A 13,637-nucleotide genomic window follows, 5' to 3' on the forward strand; every position below is an offset into this window, starting at 1 on the left:
CATCCCTGTCAAGCCACAGCTCCAAGGTCTGGGGGCTCACTATTTGTCTACTATCTCTTAGGAGGCCATTGCACACTGCCTGTCTCCCTGCCAACAGGCTCTGAGACTCAGCACGAGCTGGCCGGCTTTGGTTATTTAGACTGCTATAACCCTACTTTTCTATGGGTAACTACAATATTGGGGATTATTAAAAGCCTCTCCCTTGTTCAGATAATTTTCCTAGTCTTGTTTCCCCAGGGAAGTTGGTGAGATAATACAGATTGCTCTACAACAGCCTTAGAGAAGTGATTAAAGCTCTTTGCTTCACCCCACATTGATATGTTCTGTTATTAGCTCCTGGCTAAATGACAGCCTTTCCTTCCCCTCTCTCCTGACCTGGTATCTTCTCACTATAAGAACTGAGGTATCCTGGGCAGAGAAAGGACTAGTTGTGTGCTGGTCTTCCTCCTGGGTTCTCAATCCTCTCCTTCCTCAGTTTCCTCACAGTTTTACTAATCCTTGGTTGTGGCACCAATTTCTTTATTCCTTATGTTCCAACATACTCTTGTGTATGAGTCTCTCTCCTGAGCTTGAAGGCAGGGACTATACCCCTAGCAGTATCTGGCATGATGCTTGGCATGTAGTAGTGGCTCAGCAAATGTCATTTGTCTGACGACAGCCGGACAAATACGACAAATACTTTTAAGCCCCTCTGGGTGGTATCTTGACTTTTCCTCTGCTCCTCATTCTCAAAGCAGGGGTCCAACTCCTTAGGGAAAATTTCACCCAATTGCAAACATCCTCTCATTACCTTCCCCAGAATCTGAAGTCCCTTAAATCCACTGGTTTTAAGACCATAATTCTTCCCAAAGAGTACCCTCTGGGTTCTTTCATAGGTGAAGCTTGATAGAAAGACTGTCTGAAAAGGGTGTCTCCTTTTGTTCTTGCAGTGTCAGCTGGCAGTCAGGGTGGTATCTTGACTTTTCCTCTGCTCCTCATTCTCATTCTCTGAGACTCATACTCAAAAAGTTATTGCAAAATGTGATGTTAAGTCATGTCTCGTTTCCATCTCAACGGGTCTGTTCTTTTTTTTCTTCTTTTTCTTTTCGTTGTGTCAGGCCAATTAGTAGTATCTTCAGACTTCTGGAATCTTGATTGGTCATCAGCCTGTTCATGTCCCTTGCTCATCTTCATCAACTCCAAAAGTGGCGATCATCAGGGGATCATCTTCCTCCGAAAATTCAAGCAATACCTTAACCCATCTCAAGTGTTCGACCTATTAAAGGGTGGACCTGAAGCAGGGTAAGCATGTACCCCATGGATATGATTGGGTATGTAAGGGAGTCTTCCCTCTATACATTCTAAACTAAAATAGGCTTCTTGGAATCAGTTCTTATATTTGGGCAGGAGATGTCTATTTTCTCAAGTCAGCACACAAACACATAACTCCAGAGCCTTTTGGGTTGGCTGGTAGGAGGGCTCTTAGCCCTCTCCCAGAAATCCCTTCAAGCCCATGTCCAAGCCCCTCTCAGATTTGCTTTATCTTTTTTGGTTGGAAAACGTAAAACTATGCCTCCTAACCTCAGAGAAAGAGACAAATGGATACTGCTGTCTACTTTTCCTGCCACTCTCTTTCCCGGGACCAAATAGATATATCTCCTCTACAGACCTGTTTTATTTTGGGACCATCTGGCTGCTCAGTCCTGGTTCCTGTGAGCCCACTGGCCACCATGCAAGGCATCTTCCTGGGCCTCAGCAAATGGGTCTGGTTAGGTTGCTAGTGTTTTCCAGAGGCACAGAAAGAAAATGAGTTGAGGCAAACCCTGATCTCTGGGATGGTCTATGGTCTTAGATACACAGAGAGATAAGGGCTAAGGGAAAGAAGGCAGGTGGTCTGTTAGCAGAGTGCCAAAGCAGCAATTCTTGTGTCCTGACACATTGTAGGAAAAGTTACAAAACCCAGCTGTTCGTGAAATGACCCCCTTTCCTCTTTGTCCTTCCAGGCTGTCTATGTTCAAGAACTTTGCTCGCTTTCGCATTCTGGTTTGTGGTGGAGATGGCAGTGTGAGCTGGGTCTTATCTCTGATTGATGCCTTTGGATTACATGAAAGGGTAAGTCCCTGGATGACTCAGTTTAGCCATTGCTAGAAAGAGTAGGGGTGTGCAGTCCCAAGTCTTCGCCCTCCCTCTCTGTAAAATATGTTTCCCCCAGGTTTCATATTCAGCCTGACTGGTAGATTCCCAATCTAAGCCTACTCATCTACACTGTTTTCTGGTTGTCTATCTGTGTGACGTTGACAGAAAGAATGAGCAGTGCTCTGTTCCCTAGGCTTCAAAGTGAAGAGTTGAAGGGGAGAAGAGCAAACAAAACAGAAGTGGTCTTAGACAGCACTCAATCCCCAATTTCCTTCCCCCCCTGAGCCCACTGATTTTCTTCCTTGAGTCTCAAGAGTGGCAGAAACTTTCCTCTATGTCTCCTTGCTGTCCCTAGGCAGCCCCCTTGCTCTTCTCACTCCAGTAGCTTTGTCTCCTGACTTACTTCACCTCCTTGGCCCAGCCCAGATAGAAATTCACAGCTATATTTCTCTTCTTTAAGCATGGCCATGAATATTGTCATATTCCAGCAACTTTTCCCTTTACTTAGTAGGTTCTGTGTTGTTAACACTGGGGTCCAACTCCTTAGGGAAAATTTCACCCAATTGCAAACATCCTCTCATTACCTTCCCCAGAATCTGAAGTCCCTTAAATCCACTGGTTTTAAGACCATAATTCTTCCCAAAGAGTACCCTCTGGGTTCTTTCATGGGTGAAGCTTGATAGAAAGACTGTCTGAAAAGGGTGTCTCCTTTTGTTCTTGCAGTGTCAGCTGGCAGTCATCCCACTTGGAACCGGCAATGATCTGGCTCGTGTCCTGGGCTGGGGTGCATTCTGGAACAAAAGCAAGTCACCTCTGGACATCCTCAACAGAGTGGAGCAGGCTAGTGTGAGGATCCTAGACAGGTAAGTGGCCAAAAGACCAGGCCCTTGTGCCTCTTCCTGTCCCACATCAGTTACATCATCTCAATCAGGAATACTTTAACCTCTCTGATAGAGCCTCATTTCCTTTCTGGCTTCAGTTCAGAGCCATTTGTGGGTTGGGTGGGGCTTGTCTCTTGGGAAGCCAGGGTCTACCATGTATCCTTCAAACATCATTGAAGCCCCTCTTCAAAACTAAAGGATCCTACTGGGAGGTCAAGGCTGCAGTGGGCCGTGATCATGCCAATGCATTCCAGCCTGGGCAACAGAGTGAGACCCTGTCTCAAAAAAAACCAAACCAAAACAAAACAAAACCAACAACAAAAACACCAAAGAACTAAAGGATTCTAGAGCAGGGGCCCCATGGATAAAGTTCAAGGGTTCTGTGAACCCTCTTCAAATTGCAGAGCCAATGATCTGTTTAAGCATATTCTCTCTTGGGGAAAAGTCTATAATTTCATCAGATTTTCAAAGAAACTAAAAAAGGGATGGAGGGAGAGTTTAGAAATAACTTGCTCACATTGTCACTGCTCTAGAGAAGAGCAAGTACTACCATCCTATCTCCTGAGGAAAAAAAGACTTTCTATGCTGGTGTATATAGGAGCATTTGATTTATTGCTGCCCATAAGGATCTCCTGGGGAGCTTTTTAAAAACATCAACCTGAGCCCCACCACAAAGATTCAGTAGGTCTTGGCAGGGCCCTGGAATGTGTATTGTACAAAAGCACCTCAGATGATCTTGATGGTTACCTCTGGTTAAGAAGCACTGCTCTCTGAGAACCCTGTAAAGGGAAGGGAATTCATTCCATCACACTGGCCTACAGAAGTCATGAGACAGAGGTCCCTCTTATGGTCACCTTGAGATCAGGTGACCAGAGATTGCTTGGGCACCCCCTACAACCCACCTCCCCCCACCACATAAACATTTTTACTTCTATCTTCACCTTTGAGGCACTAAATTTTACCAGTCATGAAACAGACCCTTAAATATCCGTCTTTGAAATTCATTTCAGATGGAGTGTGATGATTCGTGAGGCTCCCAGACAAACCCTGCTGCAAAAAGGACAGGTTGAAATGGATGTACCACGATTTGAGGTAACTACTGTTCAGCTGTAATTCAGACCAATATCTTTATTACACAGTGAAATAATTGGCAAAACCCAGAGAGAAGCTTTTGCATTGTCCATGGATGAGGATGAGATCATTGAGGGTTGGTGACATGTCAGTCAGCAGCTATTTACCAAGAACTAGGTTAAGCATTGGGGATATAATTCATTTACCCATTTACTTATTCATTCAAAATATTTATGGAGTAACTACTTTATGTGAGATATTATTCTAGGAGATGTTCTTATATGCTAGTGGGTAAAGAAGAATGACATAGTCTACTTGAAGAGATGGAAAAATAAATTGTTTTAATCAAGTAGTATGAGTGTTAGTATATAAGGAAGTAGAGGGGGTTGGGAACACATAGCAGGAAAATCTATCTCAGTCTGGGGAAATCAAGGAAAGCCGCTCAGAAGGAGTGCCATTTCACAAGGGACTTGAGATCCAGAGGGAGTTAATCAGGAGAATAAGAAAGGGGAGGGCTGTTCCACACAGATGGAACAGCGTGTATTCTTCCAAAGGCAAGGGAGAGCATGGAAGATTCACGAAACTGAAGTACATTCATAATGGCTGATGCATAGGGGCCAGGGAGGGGGCATTCAGGGAGAGTGACTAAAGATGAGGCTAGCGAAGTAATCAGGGGCCAGGCCGGGAAGGGCCTGACAAACCACAGTAGGAAGTTTGGATTTCATCCTAAGAGCAATAAGAATTACAGAAGGATTTTTTTCTTATCTTATTATGAAAATTTCTACATTGATGAAAGTTGAAATGGTAGCTCTACTACTAACATTTTCCTATGCATGCTTTATCACATATCCAGTCATCTATCCAGTCTGCTATCTAAGAGAAGGGGTTTAAGTAGAGGAGTGCCATGGTGTGTGGAGACACAATTGAAGGAATAAAAGACTAGAGGCAAAGAGAAAAGCTAGGAGATGTTGTCATTGTCTAGGCAAGAGGTGATGGTGATTTGGACTGGTGAAGTGGTAGCAGGGATGAGTAGCAGTGGATACATTTGAGACATACTGAAAAAATAGAATTATCAGGTCTTGGTAGATGTTTGAATGTCAAGGGTGATAGAGAGGAAGGAGTAGAAGTTGTAATTAAGAGCACAGACTCAAGAGCCAGACTACCTGGAATTGAATCCTGGCTCTACAACTTATCATCTTTCCCTTCTCTGGGCCTCAGCTTTCTCTTCTGTGAAATGGAGATAATAATAGTCTTTATCTCATAGGGTTGTTATGAGGATTAGATGAAAAAATATACATGTAGCTTAGAACAGAGCCTGGCACATAGTCAGTACTGTGTAAGTGGGTGCTGTTATTATTGGTAGTAATATTATTAAAGAAGTTACATTCTGGAATTGGAAAGATGTAGATTCGAATCCAGCTTTATTCCTTACTGGCTATGTAATATGAGATTGTTTGTTCATTTGAAACATGAAAGAAATAGTACCTCCTTCGTATGAGGTTTTGATTATTAAGAGAAAATCAAATGCATCTAAATTTTTAGAATACACTTAGATCTAAGATCATCTCTGTTGAACTTCAACAAGAATTCTTTGATCATTATCATTTCTAGAGAGACAGTTGAGTTGCGGGTAAAGTCAGTAAGAAACAATGAGGCTGCGGGGGATGAGGATGGGCAGCACACTGTGTTATTGTACTAAGATTCCAGAGCTAAGAACTCCTTTTGCCCCTAGGCTGCTGCCATCCAACATTTAGAATCTGCAGCCACCGAGTTGAACAAAATCCTGAAGGCCAAGTACCCCACAGAGATGATCATCGCAACCAGGTCAGTCTTCCTTTGGCTCTCATCCTTTGGGGCTGTTCCCAGGTCAGACATGGGGCTCATTTTGATAGCTGGGGATGTTAAGGCCAAGGAAAATATATGTTTATGTTCCCAAATCAGGTTTCTCCCAACTCAAACCCCCTGAATGGAAAGTTTAGGAAAGAAAGATGACATTGAGGTGAAGTCATCTGCTGCTCCAAAAAGTCAAAATTGCAAGCCAGAGATTTGGGAAGAGAATTATAGTAGGGAAACACAACATTATGGACCATTTAAGAGCATAGCATAGCTCCCTATAGTATAGACACCTTGCTTTCCATCTTTGACATTAAGAAAGGTCTCTGCAACTGGAAGCATTCCCTTTGAAAACTGTCACAAGACAGGGATGCCCTCTCTCACCACTCCTATTCAACATAGTGTTGGAAGTTCTGGCCAGGGCAATTAGGCAGGAGAAGGAAATAAAGGGTATTCAATTAGGAAAAGAGGAAGCCAAATTGTCCCTGTTTGCAGATGACATGATTGTATATCTAGAAAACCCTATTGTCTCAGCCCAAAATCTCCTTAAGCTGATTAGCAACTTCAGCAAAGTCTCAGGATGCAAAATCAATGTACAAAGATCACAAGCATTCTTATACACCAATAACAGACAAACAGAGAGCCAAATCATGAGTGAACTCCCATTCACAATTGCTTCAAAGAGAATAAAATACCTAGGAATCCAACTTACAAGGGATGTGAAGGACCTCTTCAAGGAGAACTACAAACCACTGCTCAGTGAAATAAAAGAGGATACAAACAAATGGAAGAACATTCCATGCTCATGGGTTGGAAGAATCCACATCGTGAAAATGGCCACACTGCCTAAAGTAATTTATAGATTCAATGCCATCCCCATCAAGCTACCAATGACTTTCTTCACAGAATTGGAAAAAACTACTTTAATTCATATGGAACCAAAAAAGAGCCCGCATCACCAAGTCAATCCTAAGCCAAAAGAACAAAGCTGGAGGCATCACGCTACCTGACTTCAAACTATACTACAAGGCTACAGTAACCAAAACAGCATGGTACTGGTACCAAAACAGAGATATAGATCAATGGAACAGAACAGAGCCCTCAGAAATAATGCCTCATATCTACAACTATCTGATCTTTGACAAACCTGACAAAAACAAGCAATGAGGAAAGGATTCCCTATTTAATAAATGGTGCTGGGAAAACCGGCTAGCCATATGTAGAAAGCTGAAACTGGATCCCTTCCTTACACCTTATACAAAAATTAATTCAAGATGGATTAAAGACTTACATGTTAGACCTAAAACCATAAAAACCCTAGAAGAAAACCTAGGCATTACCATTCAGGACATAGGCATGGGCAAGGACTTCATGTCTAAAACACCAAAAGCAATGGCAACAAAAGCCAAAATTGACAAATGGGATCTAATTAAACTAAAGAGCTTCTGCACAGCAAAAGAAACTACCATCAGAGTGAACAGGCAACCTACAGACTGGGAGAAAATCTTTGCAACCTACTCATCTGACAAAGGGCTAATATCCAGAATCTACAGTGAACTCAAACAAATTTACAAGAAAAAAACAAACAACCCCATCAAAAAGTGGGCAAAGGACATGAAAAGACACTTCTCAAAAGAAGACATTTATGCAGCCAAAAAACACATGAAAAAATGCTCATCATCTCTGGCCATCAGAGAAATGCAAATCAAAACCACAATGAGATACCATCTCACACCAGTTAGAATGGTGATCATTAAAAAGTCAGGAAACAACAGGTGCTGGAGAGGATTTGGAGAAATAGGAACACTTTTACACTGTTGGTGGGACTGGAAACTAGTTCAACCATTGTGGAAGTCAGTGTGGCGATTCCTCAGGGATCTAGAACTAGAAATACCATTTGACCCAGCCATCCCATTACTGGGTATATACCCAAAGGATTATAAATCATGCTGCTATAAAGACACATGCACACGTATGTTTATTGCGGCACTATTCACAATAGCAAAGACTTGGAACCAACCCAAATGTCCAACAACAATAGACTGGATTAAGAAAATGTGGCACATATACACCATGGAATACTATGCAGCCATAAAAAAGGATGAGTTCATGTCCTTTGTAGGGACATGGATGAAACTGGAAATCATCATTCTCAGTAAACTATCGCAAGGACAAAAAACCAAACACCGCATGTTCTCACTCATAGGTGGGAATCGAACAATGAGAACACGTGGACACAGGAAGGGGAACATCACACTCCGGGGACTGTTGTGGGGTAGGAGGAGAGGGGAGGGATAGCCTTAGGAGATATACCTAATGCTAAATGATGAGTTAATGGGTGCAGCACACCAACATGGCACATGTATACATATGTAACACACCTGCACATTGTGCACATGTACCCTAAAACTTAAAGTATAATAATAATAAAATAAAAAAAGAAAAGTCTCTGCAATATCTACCTATAGCTGCTTTCTCATAACCTGAGGAACACATTCCCCCTTCTAAATATGTGGGTCATTTGTTTCTCCTGGGACTTCTTAGGGGGCTCCTGCCCAGTCGACTACACTCTCCTTTGAGAAAAACTTCCCACAGTGAGAGTCCTCCCAATATAATTGTTTGTAGTAAATTAGCTGGGCCCTTGAAACATAGCTGATTGACCCTAGGTGAAAACCTGACCCAAGTTGGACCAAGTGAATTCTCTTTTCTGAATTAGTACTAAGAAATGCTGGTCAAGCTCTGTTAGGTTCTTGACTTGGGAAGTGGTGTGAAACTGGACTAAAGTGGGGATGGAACATATTTAACCATATGCACAGGAAAAAAAAAGCAGAGAGAAAAAGGCTGGGAGGAGAGGGTGAGAGACAGAGGACAGATCAGGAAAGAGAGAGAGGAGGAGGATGGGGACTGATGACGTAAGAGAGAAGGGCTCTGGGCCTCATGATTCATGTAACATTGTGCCATCTATCTTCTCTTTCCAGATTCCTGTGTTCAGCCGTGGAAGATTTTGTGGTTGATATTGTAAAGGCCTGGGGTCAGATAAAACAGAACAATACAGCAATAGTGTCTGTGATTTTGAAAGTAAGTTTCCATTCCTTTTGTCTTATACTCTTTGTGGAGCAGCCAGGGGCCCCTTTTTAATAAAAAGCAAACATGCCTCTCACTGGGAATTGTAAAAGAAAGGAAAGGAGGGGCAGCTGTTAAGCCTCCCTGATGAGGAAGGTCTAACCTCATTGAACTTCCATCTTTTGCTAAAGGAAGGATGGCACTCTACATGCATACACACATACCATGTACATGCCAAGCATCTGCCCACAACTAGACACAAGTGTACATCAAGCAGGTATATGCATGGTTGTACGCCAGAACATGCTTGAAAGTATGTACATACGAATACACACTACAAATACATTCACATTCACCTCTCTAACAACAATAGCCAACATTTATATAGCACTTACTCTGTGTCAAGGACTGTTCTGTTTTTAATATATTAATGTATTTATTCCCCACAACTACCCTAGAATATGGAGGCACAAAGCGGTTAAGAAACTTGCCTCAGATCACAAACTATTAAGTGATGGAGCTAAGAATCGAGACCTTAAATCATGCAGCAGATGTAGGTCCCCAAACCTACACACATACAAAGACACACACCAAGCACCCAAGCAAAGGCACATTCATATCCAGAGGAGCGTGCCCATGAAAATCCAGAAATATTTGTCTTTCCTCAAGTTTGCATGTTACACATTGTTTTATAGGCCCGTTTGACACAAGAAAGACTCAGCTATACACACTGATGCATGGCGCCACTCAGAAACAAATGATATGTGTTTGATCTCCTAACACCCTTTGGTTTTCTCATCACATCTACCCGCCTACTTCTTTTGCTAAGTACTTCATCTTCTCACATGTGGTTTTCTATGCTCAGCATTTATGGACAACTCTTACCCCTCCCTACCCTTCCCCATATCACCACCACTCCTCATTCTGTCCTCTCAAGCATGGGTCCCTCATAACAATGCCCTGTCTCCTTGCTTTCTACATAGAGTGACTTAATGTATGATAAGCTTAGTGTCCTGATCGATGTCCTGGCTGAGGAGGCAGCAGCTACTTCTGCTGAGAAAAGTGCTACAGTATATGCAGACAGCAGCAAGGCAGATCGGAAGCCCTTCGTTCCTCAAATAGACCACATAGCCAAGTGCAAGTTGGAGCTGGCCACAAAGGCCCAGAATCTCCAGAAATCCTTGAAACTCATCATATTCCAAGTTGAACAAGGTAAGGTGGCCAGGGTTGTAGTGACTGAGGTAGGGGAAAGAAAAAGTTCCAGAGGATGTTTTACTGGCCTCACTGACTCCGGGTTTGCTCTCTGACTCTGCTACAAAAAGTCTAGATTCTGCATTCATATTGCATACAAAGTCAATATTCAGACTACTGATTGAAAAGCCTCAGTCCTGCTAAGCTACCCCTTTGGCTCCTCCTACCTCCCAGACAGTCAACTCCTGCTACTCATTTTTGGAAACCAACACTCATCCTATACAATTATATTAATAGATGCTAAGTGACCCGGTTCAAAGCTCTATCAGCTTCCACCACCAGCCGTAAGACTTTTTTCCTCCTTCTCCTGTTTCTTTCCAACCACTGAGCCTATGACTATTTTAGAAAGAAAATGGTGCTCAACTCTGCATGTGTTGCACAGTATTAATTAGGCACAAGGGCCCTGAGAGTGGTCCTGACAGTTCTGGCATTAATTGCCATTGTGCAGAACTCACGACAGTCTGCAAACTTCCCAACTCAGAATAAAAACTCTTCAACTCCCTCAGTTTCTGCATTGAATGTTTTGCTGACCACTTCTTTCCCACAATACCTTGAGAAACAGATCAGAAGGTGGTATAAGACTGAGTGTATTCTAACTGAACTATTGGAACTGAGCGGAAGTCCCACGCAGCAAGGAAGTCCCTTTGGCTGGCCCTTGACTTTTAGCCATGGTGCCTTGCCCTGCCTTGGTACCTTCAAGTACAACCTTAGCCAAGTTTCCTAGAAAGAAAGAAAATCTCCCTTCTGCACAGTGGAAGGATTAAACAGTCAATTTGCCTCTATTTCTATAATTAGTTTCCAAGCAGTGGGGCTCAGATTAAACGGATGTAGACATAACTGTCACAACCAACCCTCAGTCTGCTCCATCAACACATATGTTAGATTTAGAGGTGTAGCTTGTGGCTATGAGATAGGAAAATACCTCCCTGGTAGGGGTAGAGAATGAACCCATGAGCTTTGACACAGGCTGAGACTGAGCATCTCAGCTATACAACATTTGGCTGGTGAAAGGAAAGAGACTTCCCAAATGTTCCAGGTGTGGAGTGAGACATTAGAGTGAAAGAGTGGCACAGTCCTAGAGGCTCAATTATAGACAAAAGCCACATAAGTAAATGAACTAATAGAATGGAGGTAGAAGAGCAGAGGGTTTCCCATGCCGATACCCCAATCCACAGCCACAAGCTTCTACTCACAACCACATGTACTGGGTGAGAGAAAAAAGAGTAACCAGTAAAACAAAGAAAGCTCAGGCATGCATATGAAAAAACAGCAACACCGTAAGTAAGCTGAGACTACAAACAGTATCATGGAGGAGACGTGATGGTCGAATGGGAGTCTCCATCATCTACCCGTTAACTAAACAAAATAGATGCTTGATAAATGTTCAATAAGTGTAATTAATCTTTCCTTCCTTCCATCCTCCCTCCCTTCTTCCTTCCTCTCTCCCTTTCTCCTTTCTTTTTTGCTTTCCTTCCTCCCACTTTTCTCTATAGTTCTGGATGAGGAAAGCAGACAGACAATATCTGTTAAGAACTTTAGTTCAACTTTCTTCCTGGAAGATGACCCAGAAGATATTAACCAGACAAGCCCACAACGCCGTAAGCATCTTTCTGTCTTCCTCCCTTATTGTAGCCTTCATCACTGTTGTTTAGTTCCCAAAGAATAAATATGTATTTTTTATGCATCCTCTTTTAGCCATAATCCTGCAGTAGATACCCCTCCCTCTTTCCCAGAAACTCACACTATAAGATCCCAGGCCAATGTCCAGAGTAATGACCCCATTAGGAACATTGAAGAGGCTGGCCTGATGAAATCCAAGATTTGAAGTTGTTTTCACTGCCAGCAAGCAAGCAGCCCAGCTTTATTCTTCTCTCAGTGGAAGTCCCTATCCATCCAAGAGGATCCGTCTTTGGAATTAGAACCCTTAATATTATCTAGGAGAAAGTCATTGAGCTTGACCCTGCCTCCACAGAGAAAATAGGGCGAAATACAAGTGAGGGGAAAGGGCTTTTTTGTTTGTATCTAACACCCAAGTGATGTCTTTTGTGTCTAGGTTCTCATCGTGGCACTTTGTCTTCTATATCTTCTCTCAAAAGTGAGGACCTAGACAACCTTAACTTGGATCACTTACATTTTACACCTGAATCTATGTAAGTATTTAACTCTATCACCGTTTAATGGCTTCTTTCTTTCTCTTGTTAAGAGCACAATCTCAGGATATCCATAGTCAAATCCTTTCTCTTACTTACTAGCTGTGTCACCTACACAAGTGACTAAACCAATGTGAGCCTCAGTTTTCTCATATGTAAAATGAAGACCATTGTAGAACTTGCATCATGGGTTTGCTGTATTTATTACATTTATATATGAAAAGTACTTGCACTGAGTAGTGTTTGGCACCCATAATTAAGTGTTATATGCATTTGCAGTTATTATTATTATTATAAATAATTAATAAATGTTAGTTGTTGTTATTACAGAGGACTTGCTTTTTTTCACTGTTGCCCTTAACAGTAAATGGTTGAAGATACTAAAAACTAAATGGTCACTAGGGGACTAGGCAGCAAATCTAAAGACATCTGTCTCACAAGTTCTCCCTCTTTAGAATATCCCCAGCAGCCAAGTTCTGCCATACTCACTCATTCTGAGTTCCATTAAGAAGATCAGTTTGGACATTAGTTAGAGAAACTCCAATCTCTGGACTGTGGTTGAGGGAGGCAAATCTCATGTGAGAGATGTAGGGTCAGTATGGTAATGAATAAAAAAGTAATCTAAGATTAAACAGCTAAACTGTATCCATTTTAATTTCTCAAAAGGACACAGCTAGCAATTACTTATGTTTTCTTAAATAATTTATTTAAGAAAACAATTTTTATTCCTGTCTCCAACCTGCATTCTTGCCCCCACACTTCACCATTGGCTCAAATTTATGTCTGAGCTCTTGTGGATCTACCTAATGAATTTTGATCAATAGTGCACTGGCAAGTGTTTAACAACCTGCTCTCTTGGGGGAGAAAGCCCTGATTCATTTATGGTGTAAACCCTTCCACCATGGCCTATTTAAGTTAGTGATATAATGCCATTGAATCTGGAGTTGGAAAGAGATATGCATAATCAGTTTACATGAGCTGGTGCCAGCTGGCTATGGCACACCACTGGTTTTGATGTTGACACCCTAGATGGACACAGGAGACTTGACAAATAATTTGGCTTTTTTGTTATGTACATATCTACCCTCTTTTATCAGTCTTTCCTCCCAAATGTGTGGTCACTTTGCCCTTTGATGTCGGACACCACTGAGAGCAGTTGTGCAGACTTAACTGTGATGGCACATTTGTGTCTAGGATATTCAAAAGTTCTTTAGAGGAGTAAACAGTATTTCCCTTAATACTGCATATGAAGAAAATATGGGCGACTCATATA

The 13,637-nt window shown here is 42.2% G+C and overlaps 1 protein-coding gene across 1 annotated transcript in view; it reads left to right on the forward strand.

Annotated features, from left to right (window-relative positions):
- DGKK (diacylglycerol kinase kappa) overlaps positions 1-13,637 on the forward strand; it is a 103,643-nt gene that overhangs the window by 75,379 nt on the left and 14,627 nt on the right. The window contains exons 9-17 of the mRNA XM_030807110.1: positions 1,098-1,281; positions 1,983-2,091; positions 2,839-2,978; positions 4,007-4,088; positions 5,800-5,891; positions 8,879-8,978; positions 9,947-10,175; positions 11,708-11,812; positions 12,268-12,364. Coding sequence (XP_030662970.1) covers positions 1,098-1,281; positions 1,983-2,091; positions 2,839-2,978; positions 4,007-4,088; positions 5,800-5,891; positions 8,879-8,978; positions 9,947-10,175; positions 11,708-11,812; positions 12,268-12,364 — 1,138 coding nt within the window. The remainder of the gene's footprint in view (positions 1-1,097; positions 1,282-1,982; positions 2,092-2,838; positions 2,979-4,006; positions 4,089-5,799; positions 5,892-8,878; positions 8,979-9,946; positions 10,176-11,707; positions 11,813-12,267; positions 12,365-13,637) is intronic.

This window comes from Nomascus leucogenys, chromosome X (genome assembly GCF_006542625.1).
Source record: "Nomascus leucogenys isolate Asia chromosome X, Asia_NLE_v1, whole genome shotgun sequence".
NCBI classification, from domain to species: domain Eukaryota; kingdom Metazoa; phylum Chordata; class Mammalia; order Primates; family Hylobatidae; genus Nomascus; species Nomascus leucogenys.